This window comes from Perna viridis, chromosome 3 (genome assembly GCF_037379345.1).
Source record: "Perna viridis isolate PV_CMFRI_1.1 ecotype Kerala chromosome 3, ASM3737934v1, whole genome shotgun sequence".
Lineage (NCBI taxonomy): Eukaryota > Metazoa > Mollusca > Bivalvia > Mytilida > Mytilidae > Perna > Perna viridis.
In genome coordinates this window covers 60389960-60417423 of record NC_142447.1, presented here as the reverse complement: position 1 = coordinate 60417423, position 27464 = coordinate 60389960, and the positions used below count along the sequence as shown (strand labels likewise).

At 33.3% G+C, this 27464-nt stretch overlaps 1 protein-coding gene across 15 annotated transcripts; it reads right to left on the bottom strand.

Annotated features, from left to right (window-relative positions):
- Nucleotides 1-4358: 4358 nt before the first annotated feature.
- Nucleotides 4359-24437, bottom strand: LOC148623190 (tropomyosin). Of its 15 annotated transcripts, none has more exons than XM_088573802.1 (11): nt 24167-24437; nt 23185-23310; nt 21918-22553; nt 16162-16295; nt 13463-13580; nt 10303-10373; nt 9388-9463; nt 7425-7487; nt 6309-6378; nt 5651-5775; nt 4359-5374 (listed from the first exon to the last, which is right to left on the bottom strand). In XM_088573802.1, the coding sequence occupies exons 1-10, from the start codon at nt 24278-24280 to the stop codon at nt 5693-5695; spliced, it is 1491 nt and encodes a 496-aa protein (XP_088429928.1). In that variant the 5' UTR covers nt 24281-24437; the 3' UTR covers nt 4359-5374; nt 5651-5692. The 15 variants fall into 15 exon arrangements, with proteins under 15 accessions (XP_088429928.1, XP_088429921.1, XP_088429917.1 ...); XM_088573795.1 differs by lacking the exons at nt 10303-10373; nt 13463-13580 and adding exons at nt 10437-10507; nt 12711-12828; XM_088573791.1 differs by lacking the exons at nt 9388-9463; nt 10303-10373; nt 13463-13580 and adding exons at nt 8688-8763; nt 10437-10507; nt 12711-12828.
- Nucleotides 24438-27464: the final 3027 nt, after the last annotated feature.

Here is a 27464-nt window from a genome sequence, read left to right as displayed (position 1 = left end):
ACCTTGGACCTACAATATGGTTTTATATCACTACCTTGTACCTACAGTCTAGTTTTGTGCCATCCCCTTGTACCTACAGTCTGGTTTTTGTGTCACTATCTTGTACCTACAGTCCGTTTTTGAATCACTACTTTGTACCTACATTTCGGTGTTGTCTCACTACCTTGTACCTTCAGTCCGGATTTGTGTCACTACCTTTTGTCTACAGTTCGGTATAATTTCACATTTTTGTACCTACGGTCTGGTTTTGTGCCACCACCTTGTACCTACAGTCTGGTTTTGTATCACTGTCTTGTACCTACAGTGTGGTTTTGTGTCACTATTTTGTGACTACAGCCCGGTTTTGTGTCACGACCTTGGACCTACAATCTGGTTTTATATTACTACCTTGTACCTACAGTCTAGTTTTGTGCCACCCCCTTGTACCTACAGTCTGGTTTTGTGTCACTATCTTGTACCTACAATCCGTTTTTGAATCACTACTTTGTACCTACATTTCGGTGTTGTCTCACTACCTTGTACCTTCAGTCCGGTTTTGTGTCACTACCTTTTACGTACAGTACGGTATAATTTCACAACCTTGTACCTATATTCTGATTTTGTGCCCCCTTCCCCCGCCCCCTTGTACCTACAGTATGGTTTTCTGTGACTATCTTGTTCCTACAGTCCGTTTTGGGGTCACTAACTTGTACGTATAGTCTGGTTTTGTTTCATTACCCTGTATCGACAGTCCGGTTTTGTTTCGCTACCTTGTACCTGCAGTTCAGTTTTGTTTCACTACCTTGTACATAGAGTCCAGTTTTTGTGTCACAACTTTGTACCTTCAGCCTGATTCTGTGCATTTTGCTTAAATCTTCAGTCTGATTTTTGGAGCTACCTTGCACCTATAGCCAGGTTTTGTGCCCAGTAACTTGTACCTACAGTTAAGTTCTGTGCCACTATCTTATACCTTCAACCTTGTTCTGTGCCACTATCTTATACCTTCAATCTTGTTCTATGCCGCTACCTTGTATCCTCATCCTTGTTCTGTGCCACTACCTTGCACCCTCTTCCGTGAGCTGTGCCACTACCTTGTACCTTCATCTTTATTCCGCGCGGCTACCTTGTACCTCATCCTTGTTCTGTGCCACTATCTTATACCTTCAATCTTGTTCTGTGCCGCTACCTTGTATCCTCATCCTTGTTCTGTGCCACTACCTTGTACCCTCTTCCGTGATCTGTGCCACTACCTTGTACCTTCATCTTGATTCCTTGCGGATACCTTGTACCTCATCCTTGTTCTGTGCACTACCCTGTACCTACTGTCCGGTTTTGTGTCACTACCTTGTACCCTCAGTCTTGCTTTACGACAAACACATTGTACCTACATGCCTAGTTATGTGCACTACCTCGTCCCTACAGTCCAGTTTTGTGTCACTACCTTACATCTACAGTCTGGTTTTAGGCCAACACCTTGCACATTCAGATATATTCTGTGCTACTATCTGGTATCTTAAAGCCCGATTCTTTGCCACTACCTTGTATCTTAAGTCTTATTCTTTGCCACTACCTTGTATCTTAAGACTGATTCCTTGGCACTACCTTCTATCTTAAGTCTTATTCTTTGCCACTTCCTTGAATCTTAAGACTTATTCTTTGCCACTTCCTTGTATGTTAAGCCTGATTCTTTGTCACTACATTGTATCTTAAGCCGCCTTTTTTTGGCACTATCTTGTATCATAAGCCGCCTTATTTTTGGCAATACCTTGTATCTTAAGTCTCATTCTTTGCCACTACCTTGTATCTTAAACCTTACTCTTTGGCACTACTTTGTAGACTGATTCTTTGGCAATACCTTGTATGTTAAGTCTTATTTGTTGCCACTACCTTGTACTTTAAGCCTGATTCTTTGTCACTACTTTGTATCATAAGCCGCCTTATCTTTGGCAATACCTTATATCATAAGCCCGATTCTTTGCCACTACTTGTATCTTAAATCTTATTTTTTTGTCACTACCTTGTATCTTAAGACTTATTCTTTGGCACTACCTTGTATCTTAAGTCTTATTTTTTTGTTACTACATTGTATCTTAAGTCTTATTCTTTGCCACACGTTGTATCTTAAGACTTATGTATTACCACTACCTAGTATCAATCTTCCTACCAAGTTATGTGATACTTGTTAGGGTGGTACGTCAATTATTCATAGGTTTTTTTAAACATTTATTATTTGGTGAAGTGTTGCGTTCGAGATGTGCGTTTTATTCGAGTATTACACATGGCACATTTGCCGTAAAAATAAGAATAACGAATGCGATACGTTTGTCAGGACCAATCCAGCAACCTAATTCTTAGGTTTACCTTTTCGTTCAAACATTCAAAATTGTCCTTTCCTTTCATCTGCGGCAACATCCCTTCAGCACCTGCGTATGGAGTGTTCATATGACAACTCATACGTTATGCCAGAGCTTGCCGAGACTACGCAGACTTTTTGTATCGCTATAATTCTAACAAATAGGCTTCTGGAACAGGGTTATGTTGCTATAAGATTGAAGTCATCACTTCAAAAGTTTTATGGTCGTCATCGTGAACTCGTGGATCGTTACGGTGTATCCATCTGCGCCATGAAAACTGATTTGTTCAACGTGTCATGGTTTTCCTTTCCTCTTTCGTCTACCCCGGCCTTACTTTTATGAGCAACTCGGCGGGTGTTTCTGAAGCAGAGTACGCTTACCCTACCGGTGCACCTGGTCCATGCTCGCAGTTTTTAGTGGAGTCCGAGTTGCTCATTTGCTTTTGTTACTTTGTGTGTATGATTTTAGTTACTTTATGTTCTTTGTTGTGTGTGTCTATTTTCTATGTCTGGTCTTTGTCCCTGGATTACATTCTTTTGATTACCGCTATTACCTTGGTTCCCTTTCTTACTCTTTGAGTACTCGTAGTGCTAACAAAACTACGGTCGTTATCATTTCTTCCCGATATCCTTGTATTTTACAATTTAACGTCTTGGGAACTTTTGCCAGCACTCCACAGTATTGTAGAACTGCCTAATTTTGGTCTTGTAATCTGATGCTTTGTAACATTTATCACTTTAAAAAATTGTCAAGCATCTGTAAATCTGTATATCTAGAAATAGCTCAAGCCAAGGCCTTCAGGATGCAGTAAAAATTTTCTGGAAAAAAATTACCCACAGCATATAGGGTTACCATAGAAACCATGCAAAAATATGCGAAAATTTGCAAAAAACTTCATAAAATCAGGTTTAAAAATATCAAATTTCCCGCAAAATATCTGAAATTTTTATTTCAATCCCTGAAACTGTTCAAACTTTTCCCTTCAAAAACCCCTTCCTCATATGGGCATCGCCGGTTAGATTTTGAGCTATTTCACTTTGTAATCCACTTATTAAATTTAGCATGGTAAAAAATTGACTTACTTTCACAATGAAGTCAAATTGTCATTGAAAAAAAGCCCCTTCAACATTGAATATATATAAAACATTGCAAAATACTTTTAAAAATCCCCTTTTTTCAGAAAATGTTTTATCAACAATAGATTCTTCATTTTTAATCACTATAGCAACTACCGGTTTCCATTTATGTCATTTTTCATCCCTAGCCAAAAGTGCGAAACTAAACTAAACTGTGGAGTGCTGGCTTTATGAAGTCCCTGGACATGTATATCTAGAATCTGGCGACACATAGAACAAATACATTTTCTTGATGCAATGTCTAACAAAAATTTGATTGGCGTTACTGGATTACTACACAGAGAAGTCAGATGATAAAATCGTATCACTTCAAGTATTTTTAGCATTTTTTTTCGGTTATTCATTTCTCTGATCTTCACATAATACATTGTATGTTGAATGTCGATGTTTTTTTTTAAACACAGCATAATCCATATATCTTAGGCTTGCTAGATATAGAAAATAAAACTGTTTGGTTATGGGACTAAACTTCTTATTAAAAACATGGTTTCAGTTGTGGTATGACGATTTACTCATGCAACCGGATAAATACTGTTATTTTGTGTTACCGATTTAGTTCTGACGTTATTTTTGGACACTGTCTATTTAGATTGGTTCCCTTATAGTTTGTTAAGAGATTATTAAGTGATAACTTTAGATTGGTAGTTTGTATTGTAGGCAATCTCTTTTAAATAGCTTTTTTCTCACAATTATATGATAATATTTAGATGGTAATTTTGTCTTGACCACATCAGGTGTATCTCTAGCATTGTAAAGTGGTAACATCAGGTATATCTCTAGCACTGTAAAGTGGTTAATTTTTTGATTTTCTGAACCATGCAAGGTCTCTCCTGCACAGTTTACATAATGATGTGATGCTTTAGTGATGATATATGACAAAAACTACTGATGTTGTTAAGCAATACAAGTTTATTGTCGGTTAAAAACAAGTTGGCAATATCCAGGGAAGCAGTTGCCAAAGTGACCACATAGTGATCAGCCAGAACATTAGTTCTAATTGCCTAAAAATGTCGACAAAAATGTGTATAAGAATATTTATAATAAAGAATAAAAATTTGGTACAATACAAATTAAGATTCTCTTTGTTTAATAACAATTAAGGAGAAATAATTTTTCCAGTTGTATAACAATCGGCCAGCTACTAATCATATTAAGGTCATTCTATACAAAATTACATGCAAAAAATTGTCAGAACATATACAACAATCGACTCTCCTTCAGAGAAAACAAAAGTGGAGATTAAATAGGCAGGTTCTGGATATTGCCCAATCGTTATCACATGGATGACAGGTTGGCAAAGTGGGCAGCTTGGTCACAGAAGTACAATCTGCAGATTCTGAGAATTCACCCACCACATTGGATTGCCTCCCCTTGAGAAGTCAAAATCTTTAAGGTTACTACATGGATATAGAAGGAGAAATCATTTCTTTAATGCAAGTTATTTTGTATAGCTCTTCCCTCCACTTGGCAAAAAAGTCTGGCGGTCCATTACCAATTCACACCACATTTTTACCTATACACTAACATAGCAAATATCATAATATACGAAAAAAGTGGCAAAATTCTGTAGTAACCTTAAAGATTTATGACTTGACCCTATAAATTTTGTTCGAAATATATTAATAACAGATTTATTTTTGTTTACATAAATAATTGAAAATGAACATGTACTTCAAGCATTGTATTATATCATCAATCTTCTTTACATTAAATGGTCAGAACTGTACAAAGACATAAAGAAAATGCATTTATTGTCCTCCTGGCCTCGTAAAGAAGGCAATGATATATACGACTTCGGTGAGGGGAATATGAAACCAGTTTTTTAATATCCTGCCAGTTCAGCGAAGGTGGCATCCAATTCATCGCTGATAGCTTTATATTTCTCCTTCTCAGTAAGCAATTCATCTGAAAACAGAAACATTAAAATCAGGTATAATCTGTATCTCATGGATATACATGAAAGAAAATAGTTCTAAAATAAAGAACAAAAAAATTATTATTTTCTTAATATACCATCTGAATTGAAAGAGGGTTCCTTATAAAGATATTACAATGACAATCCTGCTGTACTCCTTTATGTTATATTTCAGAGCTATTTTATCATAATTCTTTGTGCAATTACACTTAATAAAAACATACATTTTGACAGAGCAAGAAAGAGAAATTTAAGTTTAATCAAACCTGTACAACTGTGTAGACCATCAGAACAAAAAGCATGCATCTCTACAAATTGTTTAAATCAGCTAACGTTGCATCCATTTCGTCTTGTAGTTCCATTCTAGCTCGGTGTTCATTCTCAAAATCCTCTGTAACACACACACATGCATAGTAACAACATGCCTACATGCAATATTTTAATATCAACCAACATTTATTTCATCCTAGTTTAAGACCAACTCTGATTTTTCTATAGAATTCCTATGTACTTATTTATCTAAGACTATCCACTGTTTGTCCAAATGCTCCTCCTCTTTACATTGACTGAACCAATCTAAAGAAATTTAGTATTTACTTAAGGACTTTTTTTTAATCCCAAAATTTCAAGAATCAAAGTGTAGGACAGTAAGGAGCATTTAGACTTTGAAGTCTCCAAGTATCTAGGATATTTACATGTTAGGTTTCCATTCAAGGATATCGTCATATTGTTGTTCATTAGTTTAAAATGCAAAACAGCACACACATATAGGGAAACTCATCAACCATGCTTAACATATCAACTCAAGTGACTCTTGTACCATCATCATGTAACTCTGTTACTCCTTAAATCAATAACATTATATCAGTGCTTACAGAAATGTAAATAATTCTTTTGATAATACAACAGGTCCATAAAACATACCTTGAAGTTTTTCTACCTCTCGCTGCAGAGTTTGTATGGTACGTTCACTAGTTTCAGCTCGATATTCAGCCTAAACACATCAACCATGCAATTAGTTCTTAACAAAGTTAGTTCTGTAATTAACTTACAGTTCAGAATTCACCAATGCTTTAGTATATCATTGCAGCTGTGCAGAATTTTGAATTTAATAAAGATTTCAATCCCAATCTTTTGCATCAATCTAGAGTCAAAAGTAATCAAGTTAATCAATTATACCTAAATGCAAGATTTTAGAAAGCATTGCTGAGTTCATTCCTTGGTCACATTGTTTACTCCTGACTCACAAAAAGAGTCCAGCAAACAAATCACTATCAACAGAAAGGTTCAAACTAGAGATTCTTACTCAAGCTTGTAACATGTATAAATCGAAGATGGTTTCAATTGAAAAAACAAATTCTAAAAACAAAAATAATAAGCTCATTTCAGGAAGCATTTCTTTATAATTAAAGTATTATAAATTGTATTTAATTTTCATGAAACATCTTAAGTAAGAATGACGATGAACCTATGGTCTATCTGAAAACCAAAAAGGAAGAGGTAACAGGTGCAACAACACAAACGATTGTCATCATGCACTGTACCTTCCAATCGGTCGACTTCCTTTTGCAACTTGGATACAGTTCTCTCAGCCTCTGTTGCACGATTTTCAGCCTTATAAAATTAACACACTTGATTAACTTGTGAAGATCAAATTTTCAAGAATTTGCAAACAAATAACTGACGTTGTTTTTTCTGATGTAATGAAGCAGTATTCTTTTCTGAGTAAATTTGAGAAGCAATCACATATAAGTAGCAACACATGTAACAAGAAAGAGAGCTGAGCTAGATAGAAACAGAAATGATTAGTAAACCTTATTAATCACTGAAAATATCTCAATATAATACACAAGTCCTCTCAATCAGGTAAATCATTTAAAATAGCCTAACTGTGTGCAACATAGATCCTAACGAAAGAGAATTTTTTTTTCCATTTTTTCATAAATGTAAATAATTGTTGAAATCTATGTATACAAAATACTATTAACTGGTAAAACAACAAATATATGATATTGTTGACATACAGATCACATGACTTACATCTTTAAGCCTGTTGGTAAGATCTCTAATTGTTTCTTCATAGCTATCCTCTCTTTGTGAGGCCTGTTGACAGGAGAATTAAAGAAAAACATTAACAAAGTTATAGATATTACAGTTTATCTAGAAATAATGTGGAACAATAACAACTTAAATAGTAACACAAAATAAAATCTGAAGCTCCAAAAAAATTGTTCCATAAATTTTTGAATGACTTTTTGTCTTTTTGAGCCTTCCACAGTATTTCATTTCTAGATGAAAATAGACTTGAATTTGTACAAATTTTGATCAAACAAATGTCACCTAGAAGAAATATCAAATATATATAAATTTACTGCTAAAGTGGTTGTTGTATTGAACCACTCTGACAGTACTACCAAGAAATGCCTAGGAAATAAAGAAAATGTCAATTAAAGTAATATGCTGACACAATGTTACTGAAAAAGCAATAATTAGCATCAATTAAAGCACATCTAATCTAAAAACAAAACAAAAAAATTCATATTGCTAAGATTTGTTCAATTTCCTCAGTGACAATTAAGTGAACAAAAAAGATTCAGGTGATTTTAGAATTTTGAGCATGCCGACAACATCGACTTGAAGCCGCAAAGAAGCATGCTGCCAAATGTCTAAATCTACTGTCATACTTGAGAACACCTAAATTTTGATGTATAAATTCCTGAAATTATGCTTTGATCCATTGTGTCAACATAATTCGAACATTAAATATATATAGTAGACCACTGAACCTATTCAATTTCTTCTCAAAACATAATTTCAAGAATTCACTTAAATTTTGGCTGCCAAAGCACTATATGTTATTTTATGATAAACTTATCAATGAAGAAACGGTTCTTCTTAAGAAAATTATGATGAATACTGGAAATTCGAAAACAAGGAGGAACTAAGAGGGTGGAATGGAGGCTGAGAAAAAGAACAATGATTAAAGTCAACATCAAATTAATTTTTCTCAACAGGATTTAACAGAGAATATATATTCAATACTTTAAACTAAATATCCTAAAAGGTGAGACACAGGAGACTTCTCAGATCTGCAGAAAACTTAAATCACTGGATCATGCGCCGCAAGCAGCGAACACCATGCACCATCATGAGTGGTGTTGGTTATACCTCATTCTCAGAAATCTCTAGAGATTTCATATTGTTGCCAACAACCTTGAGTTCTTCTTCAAGCTCAAGAACTTTCCTGAAAAACGAGAAACAAATGATGTTTTAACAGCGGGACCCAGCCAATACATTTCTTACCTGGTCATTTTGGACCTGAAGGGTTTTGATATTAGCCCCAACTACTGTTAGCTGCTCTTCAAGATCAATAACTTTGCTGGAAAATAAGAAAGGGTTTACCAGGCATGTTTTTAGCGTTAGCCAAACAAATCAAACTGGCCCACAGCCATTAAAATCTATATTTAGATTTGAACCAAATAAAACTTCCATGCAGAACTGTGCATGCCACAAAATAAAACCAGCAAACCCAATCCTTATGCTGAAAATTGGATAATATGGCCAGGTCTTGCTGTTAAAGAAAAATTGTGTTTTGAAAAATCAAAAGAAACATTTCATATTTAACTTTTAGAATTATGAAGTTTTTGTTAATCGAATCCATGCACTTTTAAGCACAGATGATGTATAACTATGCATACATGTTACATTCAGGTCTCACACAACTTTCCTCCAACAGCCAAACACAGCTTTAACACTTTCTGGATTCCAAAAAATGTTAAATGCAACAAAACACATTGACTGAACTTAGCTTTAATGTCCTAAAAATATACTAACAATAAACTGACAAAAAGCTAAGTTCATTAATTACTATCTACTGGCTTATTTAGAAATCAGGTACATCTAAAATAAAGATAAGATTCCATGACAGTTTGGACCTGAGTCATTCTAATAAGCTAATAGAATAAGAGTATTAAAGTCACATTACAACACTGAGCATGCTTACCTTTTCTTCACTTATTTCTAAGCCTCTAAGGTTGTTAGTAGCTAGATGGAGTTCTTCTTCAAGTGTTTTAACTTGTCTGAAAAATTCACAACAGGCAGGGGATAAAAACACAACATGCAGGCATAACCACATGCATTTGACATTTTGGCCCCTTACTGTGTCAAAATCTGAAGCATTTATTATCATAAATTCTTCTGAAATTTCATACATACATTCAGCTGAATGGTCTGGATTGCCTTTAAAAATCTACCAAAATGTCAATGTGGTGAAACCATGCGAACACAACATGCAAACTTCATTGTGTAGTTATGTTGTAAGTTGTTTTTTTTTCATGTAAGTGTTAGCTTTATTCAATGTAAAACACAATGAGACAATCACTGGTTCTTTTGATTTGATATAACAATAGCTATCAGAATTTCCATTAGGAATTATCTTCATTAATATAACCATAGCTATCAGAATTTCCATTAGGAATTATCTTCTTTGATATAACCATAGCTATCAGAATTTCCATTAGGAATTATCTTCAAGAAATGTTAACCCTGCAGATATTTTCACATTAAATCATTCCTCATGCATTAGTATCATTCACTAATAATATCTAAATGATCCTTCATGTTACCTCTTTAATACATCTATAGAGCTTCAAGTGTTGACTTCAATAGCTTCTGACGATCAACATTTTTTTCAAGTTGTAGCAATCATGTTTCTAAAGAAACCTTTTTAATATTGTAACCCAACTAAGTAATGGACATCTTGGATACATTTTTATACAGTGAAATATTTACTTGATATTTAAAACCTGAAGCATAAAAAGCAAGTATGACCAAACCCTGGAAGAAGTGTAGAATTAGCATGTGAAATTTAAGCTTGAGTGTCTTAAGAGAGCTGTGTAATATAATACCTATCACCAACCTTCGCATATGATCATATTTTTCTTCCGTACGCTCTAATTCAGTTTCAGCTACTATCAACTTGCGAGCAGCCTAGAAAATGTTAATTGTATATAAGGTAACACACACACATTCCAAAGCATTCCAAGTACTCACGCTTCAGCGGCTTCCAATCGTGCCTCTGCACGCTCGAGGTCAACTTCTGTGATAGCAAGTTTACGGGCAGCCTGTTGTACGAGAGAATACCTTAAGTTTTTTTTTATCATTAATTTAGAATTTTGATAATTGCATGCTTTTAGTAAAATAACAAAAGCCAAAGAATCTACTGATATTCATGCCATTTAGGGTAAAATGGTCATGCCATTATTCTCAATGACTTTACACCTAACATTACAATAGTTTTGGAAGTCTAAATAATTCAAATAACATAGAGTGGATTATTTCAAATTTGATCAACTTTGTTTTTGTGAATTTTGTGTTGGGTAATGACTCTCTTGTTTCATCATCAGAAAACTGGGATACTTGTCAACATTTTCCCAAAATATTGTATTTGTCTAGTATTGGTAATACTTTTCTTCCACAATACAAATGTATATAAACTCTAATCAAATTGTATCATATTGAAATGCAAACAGAAATAATCCATTTAAGTAACAGCCAGCTGAAAGAGAAAACAGTATCACTGTTCTATTCAGATTTCCAAAACAAACCACATCAAAACATCATGCTTGCTATCACACACATTCATGTCTTTAACTTTCCTTATCTTTAACATTGTCTTAATTTACTCAATTATAGTTAGGATAAAATTTCAATTTTCATGAACTCATTTAATATTGAAATGAATATAGAAAACTACGGAAAGTAAAACAACTTTGAAACTCTGAATTCATGCTCTTATCATTTTGTATGGAAATAATTTTCACAGCATATCCATTCTGGCATGTATTTAATTGTTGAAAAAATGTAATGGCCACAGGCCTTCTTCAGTTTCCTTTCCAGTTCTTTTTCTACATCTTTTTTGGTACAAACAATATACAAATAATATATGTTAAAAACAAAACTATTTATTCATACATGTATTTCTTTTCTGTATAGATGCTGTGACAATTACTTATTGAACAATAACACTACAAATAAAACTTCAATATCTTCTGAAAATTGCCAACAAAGACAAAACAAAACAAAAAGGCAAAAACCCCTTTCCTCAAATATCAGAATTTCAACATGAATTGAGATATTGAAATTTCATAAATTTTAAATTCAGAACAGTAATAAAAAATCATTATCCTTTCAATCAACAGATTAATGATTCTTGATTAAATGTTCTCTTTGCTTTACTGCTGTTAGATATCAAAGGATCTTATCACATCTAAACTTATTTTGTTTCTTGTGACTTAATTTAAAATTAAAAACAATATTTATGAAATTAAATCAATTATGAATTTGATAGAAGTAAAAAAGGAAAACAGCAGTAGCAGCAAACAGTATATAGAGAACAGAAATGTTAATACTCGTGCCGTATTATCTCTCACATGCTTTCTGGGTGGATGCTCATCTGAAATGGAAACTGAATTCTGGACTCAAAGGGGAATAACTCAAAATTCTCTCTTGGCAAAGGGAGATAAGTGCACAACTCAAGTACTTGATTAAGAATGAGAGAAAAGAATGCATATACCAGCATTACTAAAAAAACAAAGGTTTATAAAGTTATTTTAAAAGTTGTAAAAAGAAAAAGCCTAACACTTTTTTTTTCAGAATTTATAATGTGAAATAAATTAACTCATTTTTTACAAAAATATGAAAGACATGATTAATAATGTATCCTGAAGACAGAAGTAGATTAGTATCACATGATACATAACGAAAAACGAAAATGCATGTTAAGAAAATAATCAAATCATAAACAAAAGTTTGAACTCAACGCTAAGAAAACCAGAAAATAAACTCCACAAGAGAACTTCGGGCAGAATGCAGGAATTGAAAAATCAAACACAGTCAATGATGGTCTTGCTTTCTGCTATTAATTTATAAATATTTTCTTTTTCCCTAATGAAGATACAATTGTACATCTTCAGTCAAATTATAGTGTAAGCTTAGTAGCCAAAAACATGGCTTAACTTACATTTTGTAATCCTTTATAAAGAACTCCTTGAATTTTCTATATTTTAACCCTTTTCCTCCACAAACAGTGAAATACTTTGTAGATACAATGTAGTAACATTTTGGCTGCATATAGTTTGCTTTAGTGTAAGAAAGCAAGAACATGTTATTTTGTTCTCAAAATTGTCAGAAGTCAAAAAGAGTAAAGTATTCACCCTATAGTAAAAATTATTTTGATTTACAAAAATTTACAAAAACATTTTGAAAAAAAAAATGAGAACAAAAACTGCTAACACTATTGATGGGTCACCCGGACATGCAATTCACCTCTTCATATTTTTTATCTGCCTCCTCAGCTATCCACTTAGCTTCAGTCAATTGTTTCTCAAGTTGGTCAATTCTCTCGTCATTACCACTGTTAAGGTTTTCCAGGACCTTCCTGTTTCTGAGTGCAGAATACAGTATAACATTAATATTAAGCTAGACTAAGAAGGGCATTAACATTCTCTCTTGCAATAGATATAAAGCATGCCAGTAAGATTTTCGTGGCAGTCACCTCATCATATTTTCTATCTGCATCCTCAGCGATATATTTTGCTTCTTTCAACTGTTCTTCCAGAGCATCTATTCGCTCATCATCTGCCAGACTACGACTTTCTAACACTTTACGACCTCTGTTAAGATGGAGAGGATTAAAACATTTGTGTTTTGTGTATAATTGTATCTCTAAAAGAAAAAAAAATGGTTAATTCTTATATCACTTCAGGAAGAATCATATCCCTCCATGAATAAATTAAATTTAGTTCATCAAATCTGTAAAAGACAGAAACTGAAGATTAAGGCCTGCAACAAAACCAGTCCATGACAAATTAGAGCTTACCCGCAGCAAATACAAGAAGCTAAAACCACTGATTTTACCTCATCATATTTGCGTTCCGCTTCATTTGCAATTAGTTCTGTTTGTTTTAAAGCAGACTCAAGCTGTTCAATTCGTCCATCATCAAGGAAAGTTTTGTTCTCTAAGGCTCGTCGACCTCTGTGGAAAGAAACAAAGTACCGTGCATGCTATTATTGTTTACCTCATTGTATTTCTTTTCATTTTCTTCTGCAGTCAGTTTAAAATCATGCAATGCCCTTTCCAATCTGTCCATATTTTCCTCGTCAGCACTGGTTCGAAATTCCAATTGTCTTCTGCCTCTAATGCCATGCAAAGTAATTTATAACAAAATAAAAGAACTAAACAAATAAAGAGTTGACAAAAAAAGATGTGAACTGCTATTGAGTAGACTTGTGTTAGTAGGAAGCTTGGAGGAAACTTGGAATTACTAAAGGGAAACAACTCAATTTATTAAGAGTAAAAAAACAGAAAAATTATATAGAAAAATTCATCCAGAAAATGATAAACAAAATTGTTCATTGATAATTACCACTTTTTTCAAAAAATGGTGAAATTTAAGAAATTTATGAAGCAATATAACAGTACTTTAGCATTGGGTTAGTGTTCATGCAGAATATGGTGATAAATAAAAAAATACAGTATGGCATTAGAGGCAGTGTTTATATTGGCACATGCTTAATACCGACTACTATCAATAACCACGATTTGGAAATTTAAAACAAAGGAACATTTTCTGAAAATGACTATAAAAATCTTAATACTATTTGGGAATTCATGTACTAAAGTTAATAAGTTGATGTGACAGTACAAACAGGAAGCATTTAAACATCTCTTCTACATAATGATTACCTTCATGTATACAAATGTATAGGGAAGACGCATAATATAAATGCAAGGCTTTTTATAAGCTAATAGTGAAAATGTTTCCTGTTATAAAAAGCTATAGTACTTGTACAAGTTTATTAAAAGATGAAAGAAATGCTCAGTATAACTAAAACCATCGGATGATCACATAACGTATACTAGACAGTACTTTGATGCATAAACCATGAAAAGGCAATGTACTTGCACATGTCTGATTAAAATCAAGATATTAAAAGAACAAAATAGAAGTCCACAATGAGGTATATCAATGGTCCAATTTTGGTGAAGATATCTTGAAAAACAACTGTGGAGGCCATGTCAAAGTAAATGTTAGAAAAAAAAACATAAAGAAAGCAATACTGTGAAAGAACTTTAATTTGTGGATACTAATTTTCATGGATTAAGAAAGAAACACAAGTTTGTGAACTCTTGAATTTGTGTTTTTGAAGTTTTCAGTATACACATCAATGGAGGATTGCCTTGTTCATATCTATTTTACAATCTTCATTAACATTAAGAAGAATTTGGAATAATTAAGTACTGTATGTTCATGTACAATAAACATTCATAACAAATTATTGTGAATTTTTTGCATACAAATAAGTTTCGATGACCATATTTGTACAAGAATATAAGTATGACACATGTTTCCCTCTGGGTGTGTGTTTGTGTTCATTCATCAATAACCCACGTAATGTTGAGGGCAATGTGCGTAAAATTCATTGACGACTTTATTTTACTTCAGGATAGTTGTGATTAAAGTTCAAATTTTTTACAATGTATTTAGTGCATGACTCAATGTTTTAATCATGCAATTTCAAATATTTGTACAGTATGCACGAAACCACAAGTTATTTTGAGGTTTAAATGCTTGGATTGATGAATGAACGCTCACTGCTCCAAATTTTTCTTAAATAACAGATTGTAACTTTTCTGAACAATTGGGTATTGTTGTCTACAAGAGAAAATTCAGGTAATGAATTTATAGAGTAAACTTAACTTTGCACTCCTGTATGCATATTACTGAGATACATGTACATGTGATAAACCAGAGCTCAGAAAAGTTATTCACTGTAAACAGAAACATGTACTATACTGTATATAGAATAGAATGTAGCCATATAATACATACATCCTAGTCAAGTTGATACTTTATAAGGTACTTAGTCCTTACATGTTCCTGTTATGTGATATCACGACTAATGTTATACATGTATAGCCCCCCATGCACAAACAAGGAACTTTAAAATGGTGATGAAGAAACTGAAAAAGTAAATGTACATGTCTACAATCATGAATGTATACCATGTGCATATACATGAGGTTACAATGGCATGCAAAAATCTTGTACAAAGTAAAATTTACATATACTGTACTTTTATCACTGTCACAAGATCAAGGGGTAATTAAAAAAGCTGTTGTTTCTATTTTGACTCCCCTTATCTCTTGGTGTATCTCTTAAACCTAAATCCTTTGTGTAAATGTCCCATCCCATTATTTCTGATAAATCAATCCTTGGTATAAATGCCCCATCCTTTCATTTCTGAGAAATCAATCTTTGGTGTACACAGGCAAAATTATTTCACATGATTTTCACACGAATTTCACCGGAATTGAGCAAATAAACTAATTGACAGAGTTCATGTGAAATTTGGGTGAATGGAGCCTTCACGTGAAATTCACACAAAATGTTCACATGAAATTCATGTTAGTGAATTTCACATGAAAATCATGTTAATTTCATGTGAATTTCACATGAATTTCATGTGAAGTTCGATTAACATAAATTTCAGGTGAAAAATATTTGCCTGTGTAAATGTACCCCCCCCTTTATCTTTATTTCTGAGAAAGCAATCTTTGGTGTAAATGTGCCCCCTCCCCTGAGAAATCAATAGTTTGAGTAAATGCCCTCACTTCAAACAAACATTAGTCTAATAGCATCTTCAGAAATAAAAAGGACTCAAAATATTTTCCTTAAGTAAACAATATTGAAGCAATATTTGTGATGCTATTTACCTTTCACTCTCATCTGCAGCTTTGGATGCTTCTTCTAATTTCCCTGATGCTGTTGTGAATCTTTCCTCGGCCTTCATAATATCTTCCTCTAACAGACTGATTTTTCTAGTTAAACTCTGGATTTCTTGTTCATGCTAAAAGTTACCAAGTATACAAAATTTAGTATTAATTGAATAGAAGTTTTACCTATCAAAAAAATAACACCAATATATACATTTTGTAAGTGAAACCTGTATATGTGCACAATAAGTTGGAGACAGTATTTAGGAATAGGATCACAATACTAATGGCTAATTCTTCACTTATGGCTTCAATAGAATGATGTATTCATATCTCTTCTCTGTATCAATATAAATGTTAACTTAAAATGTCACTACTTGATGACATATATTTACATTTTTCTTGTACAGAGACATAAAATATTTTAATTGTGACTTGTACATGAAGTTGTGTTAAGTGACTACTTTGACTTGCTAACATTTTTTATCAACATTAACATGTGTATAAAATTAACTGTAAGTATAAAATCATTGATATAAAAGACGCCCACAAACATACTGATACAAGAATATATCAATATATCAATATATATTTGGACATATCAATACAATCAGACTATTTAAACTTGTTAACCATTACAATGCCAACTTCTCTGATCTATCTGATCCTTATCCCTAAATCATTATCTACAGATGTAGTTCTATGCTGTCAGATTATTATCTCCCCTAATCATAATCACATACACCTTGGTTACAGTACCCAAGAGGGTATCCTGCATGAAAGGTTTCATGTACCAACCATGCTAGTTACTCAGCTTTACAGCCCTTCATTTTTCTGCTTACTCAGCAGATTTAAGCTCACATCATTGTTTGTATCAATACAGCATTCAATATTTGAAAAGTCATACAATGGTTAGTTGATTTAAAACTTTATCAGCAGCTAACAGTGAAAACGCCCTCATTCAAGTACAGTATGACTCATTCCCTAAAGTGCAATGTGGATATTTTCCCCTCTAATTCAGAAAGTTTGTTTTTATAAATCAAATAACACAGAATATATGTTGGTAGCTCAAGATGAAACTTTACACCACTAAATTTGTTTAAAGTTATATTATATTCTTTAAAAGTTTTTCATATTTGTAAGTGATACTATGTAAAGTGGACCAGCTTAAATCTACTGAATTTTTCTTTTTCATATTCAAATGTAACTGGTTTAAGAGAAGATTTTTTAAATATACATTTTTATAACTCATTCAGATTAGCAAGATAAGTACAAATAACACATTCAGAGAGTGATTAATTATTTTTGAAACACCTTACAGTTGAAAATTACTTAGGTCTAAAAGTACTCTTTGATCACTGCATTTCACATTTAATTGTTGAATCATAAACCCATATGTAGTAAACAAATTCTTCAAAAGAGTGCTATGGAGTGGCCAAGGGAATTTTTACAATTTCTTATTTCAAAGAATCCAAAAGTGAAGATACTGAACAAAACTTAAATAGATTATAAAAGCTTTAAGAAAAACAATGTATTTCTCTCAGACAAGATTAGACAAAAAGTCATGCACCAGTGAATAGCTAGGTGGATGTCTTAAGTAGGTAAAAGAATGTATGGAATGTTCACAAAATTCTTACATATATGTGCTTCCAAAATAAAATGAATTAACTCAAAGCTCATAACATTGTGACAAACATTTGGGCCACTATATCGTAAGTTACAAAGTATATTAATACTGACAGGAGTGGGTAGAGGGTGTGATCAGGTGATAAAATAATTGACAGGAAGTGATGGTTTGTATTACAATGTATTTCTAAGTCACTCATGCATTTTACAAATGTCTGTGGTTTCAACTTTTAAACAAAGTATTGAGTGTAGTCTAAAGCAGCAGATGTAAGGGGAAAATACAAAACTAAAGTAATAATCTTGACTACAATTAAGATTTAACTTGGACATCTTACCCAAAAAATGGTTTAAAATTAAATTGAGCTTCTTCAGTTCAACCTGTTTAAATGCATTAAGTTGAATGTTTAAAAGGTACATGTAAACCCTTTAAGGAGCAATGGTTTCCTTAATATTTGACATGAAATTTTCTAGCTATCTCTGCTACATGTATCTTCAGTTTTGTGACAGCATATACAATGTATATTGTCAATGTGACAAATCATTAGTTTAAAAATGTAAATTTTCTGTTGTAAAATTTAAGATATGAAAACCCATTTTAAATCTCTGAGCCATTCTAAAACAATGAAAGTTAAATGTTCTGAGATATCAGGTTCAGATAAGATACTGATGTTTAAATACAGTGAAAGTTTGAATAGCTTTGACATTATATGATCATATCACTAGGTAAATAAATTTATCAATTCCTTAGAAAGATACCAAGTTAGGCTACAGGTGCTATTAAACTAAGAGGCCACAAATAGGTCTCCTTACATTTTGTCTTCATAAAGTGTTTTTTTAAGACCTTGCAAATATAGTTATGCATATACAATAATACATTACAAACATGGATAATGATTTTTCTTCATATTCTATAAAGTTCCTTTAAACAGTGTTTAAATATAAGGGTAAAACAACTACATGTATTGTTGGCTATGCTCCAAAATCAAATGCATGTATATGTACACATACCAAAATATCAACTTGTTACTTCTCATGAAATGTCGACATTGTATCAAATTTTGAATATGCTTGAACTTTTCTGTCATATCCAGGGTTCTCAATAAATTTTAAAGTAGGTGGCACCATTGAGGGCCTTCAGGCCCAAACTGAGTGCTGAATTGATTTTAAAACTTCCCACATAAGAAATCTGCGATACGGAATCAGTACTGTGTTTGAAAAAAAAGGGATCACATCCATTACAAAAGCGCCGTATTAACCACGAATGAAGTTTGTTTATTTGTACTGCCAATCACGACAAAATATGAAGTTATCAAGGAAAATAATCTGCATTTAAATAAACACCATGATCAAAGACTTCTGACGAAATTTTCTTATGTATAAAACATGAAAAGACCAAACATTTTTTTTTTAAATTTAATTTTTTAGCAACAAAATTGCCGGCGCCTGTGTCAAAGTAGATGGCAAAATCGCTGGTCGTCAACACTTATTGATAGCCCTGCATATCTTCATAATTTTTACATTCTACCTATTGAAGACTACACACTACTACATGTACATGTAAATATCACACTAAAAATCCTTCATTTATTATTAAATTACAGTAACAAAGAAAACTCTCTTTAAATCTGCTAGGTGAAGTTATGCCTGTTAATATGGTATTAAGCAGGAGTGATGGTTCAATACTAGTGTCTGAAATTCAAAATGAACTTCAATGGCATGATTTAAAATCATAGCTGTAGCAGAAAAATTTAGCATATTCTTATGATTGAGAGAAGAAGACACCTCAATATTCCAAAAGAACAATAGAATATGCCCTGTATTAACATTGAAGACGAAGAACATTTCTCATTTGAGTGTGATCTATGCAACACACTAAGAGATGAACTAAACCTGAAAATTTCTTGTTTATATAAAAACTATGATAAGTTTAATATTGTAAAAAAACTAAGTATAATGTTTAACAGTAAAAATCATAAATTACTGAGGTTGTCTTCCAGTTTCATATCAGATTGCATGAAAAAAAGTCTTATCAATTGATATATAAATTGTATTTTCATAACCCTTTATAACTTCAATTCAGTAAGCTGCTATACATTATATACAACACATGTCCAAAACTACTTATTGTAACCGTGTTAGAGCTAAATAAATATTTGTATTCAGTGGCCAATCCAGAAATTTTGGGAGGGGGCTGCTCACTGGTTTAAGAGGGGGCTAACAGTGATTTAATTAACTAAAACTCATGATCAGGAGGGCCTCCTTGAATTGGACTAAGATATAATCTGAATGACTGTGACAGAAGTAGTGTAATGCAAGCATAATTACATGTACATGTATGTACCAATTGTAGTGCTGAATTACAACAACAGATATCTTGTACAGTATCTTCAGTTCTTAAGGAACTTTAAAATGCATATTCAAATTACCAAAGAGGTGTTGAGTATTTAAGGTCAGATACAAGTAAGTGCTTAGCTGTTAAGGATGTGCTGCTCCCTAATTGACAAGGAAGAACCATGCTTTATATCAAATAGGACAAAATTAATTCAAATTAAATTAAAAATCCAAAGCATCAAACGAGCAAGAATCATTACATTATTATCAAAATGTTTAAAATGTGTATTTAAGAAATATATGACTAAGCTAGATTAGAATTATCTCCCTTTCCCAGTCCGCCATACCACCTTTCAGTCAGAAGCCGGTGCCTGTCCGGTCATGACTAATAACCTGTATTTTACCAATAAAACATCACTAAATCCGACATAAAACATTTCTACATGCACAGAACATTTCCTTAAATAAATCCCTTCATCATAAATGAAACAGAACAAAATATAATTTAGTAAACGAAAAGCGGAAATGAAGGCAACACCTACAGTATCGATGGTCCGTTGTGCATATTCCAGTTGAGCTGATTTTTCTTCTAAATCATCTTTTAACTTTTCATTTTCGTCCCTTAAATGCTGCATTTTCTCTTTAAGGGCATTTAGAGCCCCTCCGCCTGCTGCTTTGCTCGACATTTTTAAATTTGTAAACTTTGTTTTATGTCAAATAACCCCAGTCCTTACACCGAAGCCGTATCACAATGTTATAATTTTTAACACTTCGTCACAACGTAGACCACAATGTTGAAGTCGATGCACGTACTAACAAATGTTATTTACAGTACTCGAATATAAATTAAGAAACTATGATGACAATGTCAATTGCCGGATATTACAAATGAAATTGCTTTGTTTGTATTAAAACATGTATTCTTACGCAAACGCAATACACATACAAATGTCGCACTAATGTGACATGACCTAAAGGAATGAGACACCTGTGCTGTTTATTCTAATGCTTATCCCCTTACGACAGATTATTTAATTTCCTTATAAGGCAATAACAGCCTACTTTTACTTTCGATTTAAGACAAAAGGCATGTTCATAAACAAAATGTGGGAATGGTCTTTAAATGTACAGCATCTCAAATATTTGAAGGTCAATTCAGGTGAAAGGGGTAAAATATTTAGGATAGATTTGATAAACATTAATAAAGAATAATGGGAATTCCTACATGAAAGCATTAACCAACTTACAGCAATATTGTATGTAAATTCCTTTGAGTAAAGGATTTCGTTCTAATTATCACTACTGCGGAGTTAAATCAGACGTCAGAAATTTCAAACTAATTAATTGATTTGATGTCTATTTTTAGTGTTTAATATTTTGCCATTTTAAAATTCAATAGTGTAGCGAAAGTTCATTTTTTGTTAGTGTTGATAGAGACCTATCAAAAAGTTAGGATAGGTACTGACATAGGATAATTACATAGACGTGTAATGTTGTTTATACAAAATGCGTGTAGACGCATTATTTCTCATCATAACCACGGGATCCTAACAGTCTAAAATTAAATCTGATTGCTCATTTGACATTTAAAACATGTTCGGTAATTTGAACAAAATGGTTTCGATTGAATACAAGAAGACCAAATTTATTCATAATGTCACGAGTAAATGAAGTAGCAGTTATATGTCTCGATGTTTAGAAATCTTTCACTAACATAAATACTGAACTGCGAGACAACTATTCAATCGTTCTAAGACCAACAAATATAAGCCATGCACAAACTCATGCAGAAACCATACCCGAATTAATGAGACCCGCAATAAGTTTTGGATTTCGCTTCCAATAATCGCAAATTTTATCATTGTATTTGAATGCATTCCTAACTGAAGGCATGGGATCATGACACCCCCGGGGCGGGGCGCTCGGGTCGGTCGTTCAGGCATGTCATTTGTGTTTTCATTGTCCGACATGTCTAAGTCCGAAAACAAAGGTTCATTGCTGTATATCACACGATCGAATTCCGTCATAGGATTAATTAAACTTGGCTGTGCATTGCCCCCTTCCGGTTCTGGTCGCTTTGTTATTTTAACTTTTTTCTTTTTCTTCTTCGGTTTATCCTCTTCCGCTTCATCTCCTGTGTTTTCACTTTTCTTCTTTTTAACTTTTTTTGGACCGGACTTTTTCTTCCGAACTTTTGGTTTATCGGTTTCATTGACTTCACCCTCAAGAAGTTCGGATGTAAGATCCTGTGATACATTGGAATGCACTGACTCTTGAGAAAGTTGATAGGAACTGACGGAATCTTGAGATAATTGCATGTGATCCATTAAATCCTTCTCTGATTGATTATAATCGTTCATTGTTAAATCCTTCTCTGATTGATTATAATCGTTCATTGTTAAATCCGTTGTCCTTCCTTCTCCATCAACATAATCCTAAAGGCAAAGTTTGCACTTGTCAGAACTTAATTGTCATTTATTGTATCGATTTATATTTTATTTACTTCTTAAGTAGTATTTATTTTCAATTTATCTAATTTGAATAATAATGTAAACAAATGGACGTTAAACGGGGTGCAACATAATTGATAGCACAGCCTATGTACGTTGTAATCTTCTGACTGGCGCTGCATTCCTTTACTGCATTTCCATATCAGGTATTGATGACGTCATGTAACAGTACATTATGAATCGGTAATTTGTTACCACAGCAATACACATCACACGCGTGTGTGGAGATAGTAAAACAGACAGTAATTAATTATCAAACACATGTGAAAGAAATCCAGATGTTAAAAGAGTTGTTAAAAAGCCATGCGCTATCAAAAGCAGTTTTGTTTATCGGTGTTGAAAAAGCCATATATAACACGAGTTTCTGATACTGCCCGAGGGCGTACACCCACCCCTCCCTTTACGTTTTTGAAACTTACAAGAGTGTCATTTCAGAATTTATAGAACAAATGAAATCATACGACTCTTTCTCCCTTTCCGCTTACAAAATATCAAAACTCGTGTCAAAGAAGAAAAGAGGACAACAAAATGCAATATCACACGGTCTTTATCCTACCTCTTGAATCTGTTTTTCTGCCTTTTCGTATTTTGCTTGAACATCTTGTAACTGTGTGTTGCAGTTATCGTAATCGTTCTCTGTTTGAATGTTCTTTTTAACCAGGGAATTGTAGTCATCCTCAATCTACAAAACAAAGGCTGGTCGTAAATATACAGCAAAATAAAACACAAACATTTGTGTTAAGATTGTAAAACGTAAAATGTATCACAGTTTGGATCATGACTAACTGGAGCTATATTATTATTGACAGACCCAAGTAAACCTTTTAATATTTCGAAGAGACTAATTGTAAGTAATAAAAAAGACAAGAATTTCAGTTAGACAGCAGACCAAAAAAATAAAAACTGAGTATAGTAAGAAAAAGCTTGCACAAGTCAAATGCTACATATTGAAGAGCTCATACAACGTATAACAGACAAGCTCATGCAACATGAAAACTTGGAAATTCACTTTTTAGAAATAAAGTAAATCCTTATATGTTTGTAATTCGGTCTTGGTGCATATCATTGCATCCTACTAGTTACTATTTTTACATCATACTAGTTTCAGATTTCAAGATGGCGGCACCACATTCAAAGTTGCAAGATTCCACGAAAGTGAAAATCAGCAATTTCTTCGGTTTTGTCATCAAAATGGAATGTAACCGATCTATATAGCTCCATTTTACAGGACTTTTAAATTCCATAACTTAAGTGATCACAATCTTCGCTCTTTAAGGAAGGGTGGTATGAACTATGCGGACATTCCATCTTTGACATAAGTCACATAAACCACTTGGTTTCTATTTTGTCACGTTAAAACGATTCTAGATTGTTCGAATATTAGCTATACAGAATGCAGTCCATTGATGGTTAAATCCAACCAAGGACACAAATAGCAGGAAAAATACATTTAAACCACATTTTAAAGCAAGCAAATTGAATACTCGAACCGTTCGCGTCGTCTGTAAATCAGGTTTAGGATACAAAATCATGTTTACCTTTGCCTTCGCTTCCTCTGTTTCCCTCAGCTTTTGTTCCAACTGCTCGGCTCTGTCCAGAGCATTTTCCTTTTCCATTTTCATGGCAACCATCTTCTTCTTGATAGCATCCATGGTGATTTGTTAGTTGTAGTTGAACTAAACACAAAACAAAAGGAATATAGAAGCGAAGGGAATGGCTTTCCTGCAGACGAGAGCTGAGACTAACTGACTGACTTCTGCTTTTCTAGACCTCGCGCCCCACTCGAGTCGAAAGATGCTATGCTGAAGTAAACAGTCAAGGTTGCTGCCAACTAATTTGAGAAAGAGATTCTGACGGAATGTGCCAAATCGGCCTATCGGAGGGTGTGTTATTGACTATCGGAATCCCCCATGTGGTTCGTTTGTTCAACCGAAGCGATAAGATTACAACCATCTTTGGCGAACGCAGACGACGCACGTGAAGGCGAAGACGGCATGATGGGGGAGGGCAGGATGATTGCGATGGATTACGGTCTTAATTAACATCTTTAGATTAACTTTTCGGTTCCTGATTGTACTATTTTCACCCCCATTGATTATAGATCACTTATTGCTTACACTATAGAATTATTTATATTGCTGATGTATCGAAAAATCTCAATTTGCCCTGGTTAGAAAATGGACGGGACTCGCATAGTATAGGGATATGTAAAATGTTTAATAGAAGCTCCAGAAATACCATGGTAACCGGCGAAGATGTACATACATTTACTTTCCATGTTATCTTTCTAAAAATAAAAATCGTTAAAGTTGTGCCATGCGTTTTAAGTTTCTTTGCTTTTACTTCACCAGGTGTTTTTGTCATTCCTATACGTTGAAAATCTTTAATATATTTTTTAATCTTATCCTAGTTACAATATTTCGGAATGCCAGAGTGGACCCCCGAAATTACATTTTTTCCCATAGGTTTAATATTCAGTGTTCAATTGTTCTTAATGAACTTACTCTTCCGCTGTTGGATGTAATACAAATTCACGAACCCATAGACTAATGTTCCTGTTTAAACAAAAATTACTGGATTCTTTTATTTTTTATTTTTGTTCGTTGTTTTGGTTTTTAGTTACAAGGATTTTATACTGAATAGTTTACTGTAAAAATTCTTGTTTGTTAAATACTTTTTAATTGTGTCAATTGAATACTAGTATACGTGTTTTTATTTAATCACGTCCAGCGTCACTGTAATTAGAGCCTGACAATCGTCAATGATGGCTACCAGATGTTACATTTATCATGCTGTGAACATGTGGTTCCTTGTCTCTCTGATCAGGATGTAATTTACAGATCAAATTTACTCCCTCATAATAACTTAATCCCCAAATATAGACCCCTTTTCGTCGAATATGTTTATTTAGTACTTACATTATGTTTGTATGACAAAAATGAGGTATTGGATAGAAAAAAAACATATTACTAACCTATATCCACTATAATTCACGGTTACCAAACCAAATTGTTCGTCCCTTGGTGAAACTTTGAGAGATTCTCATATATACGATAATTAAGGACCACTGCACATGTAAATACCTCAGTTAAATTAGATTTTATAGACGGATGAATCAAACAATTGAAAAAGAAAGAAAAGAAAGAAATCAGAATGCTGAGATTTGTCCACGAGACACTATATATGGTCTCCTCTTATCACATAAAACTTCCTTACTGGACTAACTGGATAAGAATGGACAAATACTTCCAAATAAAAAGAAATTGGTTACCTTTAGATGGTTTTACGTTGTCCTGTGTGTTATCTCCATTGATTTGACACTTCCTCAGATGTAACCACTATATGTAAAAGGAAAATATTTTATTTAACTAATTGACAATTACAAGTCAAAAGAATTTGCGAGGACATGACAAAACCGTTTAATCTACCTTACATGTACACAAAACTCAGGTGAAATACGTAACATTGATTTGATAATGCACTTTTTTTTTGGTAATCTTACACTTAGAAACTGCCAATTTATTACTGTATGGGGCGAGGGCTACCTTCCGGGTTCGTATTTGTGTTATTTAGTTCTTGTGATGGCAAGGTACAACACTTAACATGGTTAAAGCAACATACTGTCGAGTAATATATCAAAGAAGTATCGATGACCCCCATACTCAAGACCATGAAGGGGTATAGGTGCCCACATCAATGACCATACTCAAGACCTCACGGATCAAAGATATCTCATAGAGGGGTATAGGTGCCCACATCAATGACCATACTCCAGACCTCAAGGAGTAAAGATATCTCATAGAGGGGTATAGGTGCTCAATTCAATTACCATACTCAAGACCTCAAGGAGTCAAGATGTAGGTGCCCAAATCACTGACCATACTCAAGACCTAATGGAGTAAAGATACATAGATGCCCAAATCAATGGTCATAGTCAAGACCGCATGGAGTAAAGATATCTCTATAGAGGGGTATATGAACTGAAAATATCTCACAGAAACCCAAATAGAAGAGCTGACGGGGATATATTGTTATTACATCTGGTGATTAATGCTGCAGTAGATTATACCTTAGATTTAGTTGACCGATTTTAAAAGAAGACTTTTATATCTGACATATACTTCTTATCAATGAACTATTCACGTAGATAAAATCATCAGATTCTTGCCAAAGTGTTAGTACAGCCAAGTTTACTTCATCTATAATGTTACACAGAGTTTCTAATGACTCAATGAAATAAAATAGAGAAAAATGATGAAATGAAATTACAATAAAGATATCATGTCGCTACTTAATTAGAATCTGTTAATAGGACGAAAAATGAAAAAAAGATCTGAACTATAGAACTACAGCTGCATTACTGCACGTAAACTAGTCAAAAATCGTAAGAAAAAGCCAGCGCTACAATACACCAACAATTAACATTTTTGTGTTAGATACAATTGCTTTCTAAAGATAGTTGTACAGTGTAAAAATAAAATAGCAGAATAACTGAGTTCTAAATGTATGTTCATGAATCATCTTGGTGATTTTTATTTCGTTGGAAGTTGAATTTGTATACCAGATTTTGCCTATGATCTGTTTCTACGGTCATAACGAGTGCATGACATATCCTGAATCGCTTTCTGTTGTTAGCTACAGTAGACCCAAGAAGTTTTCATTGGAGTAAACAATAACTTTGGCAACAAAAGAAAACCGGAGTGACCCCAATCCCCCGAAACTAAAAAAAATACCTCATTGAAAAAACGAAATAGTTTCATATGCAAGACATGGATCGAAAAACAAAACAACAAACACCAAACGGCGAAGTTAAACATTACCAACTTAACCGCATTT

Bases quoted from the DNA above. Each gene is read 5' to 3' on its own strand.
- LOC148623190 (XM_088573796.1), bottom strand. From the start codon at position 24,280: ATGGATGCTATCAAGAAGAAGATGGTTGCCATGAAAATGGAAAAGGAA. The intron at 13,581-16,161 runs GTAAATAGCATC...GCATGGCATTAG, and splicing joins GCTGCAGATGAGAGTGAAAG to AGGCAGAAGACAATTGGAAT. The intron at 7,488-9,387 runs GTAAGCATGCTC...TCCTGTCAACAG, and splicing joins TAGAAATAAGTGAAGAAAAG to GCCTCACAAAGAGAGGATAG.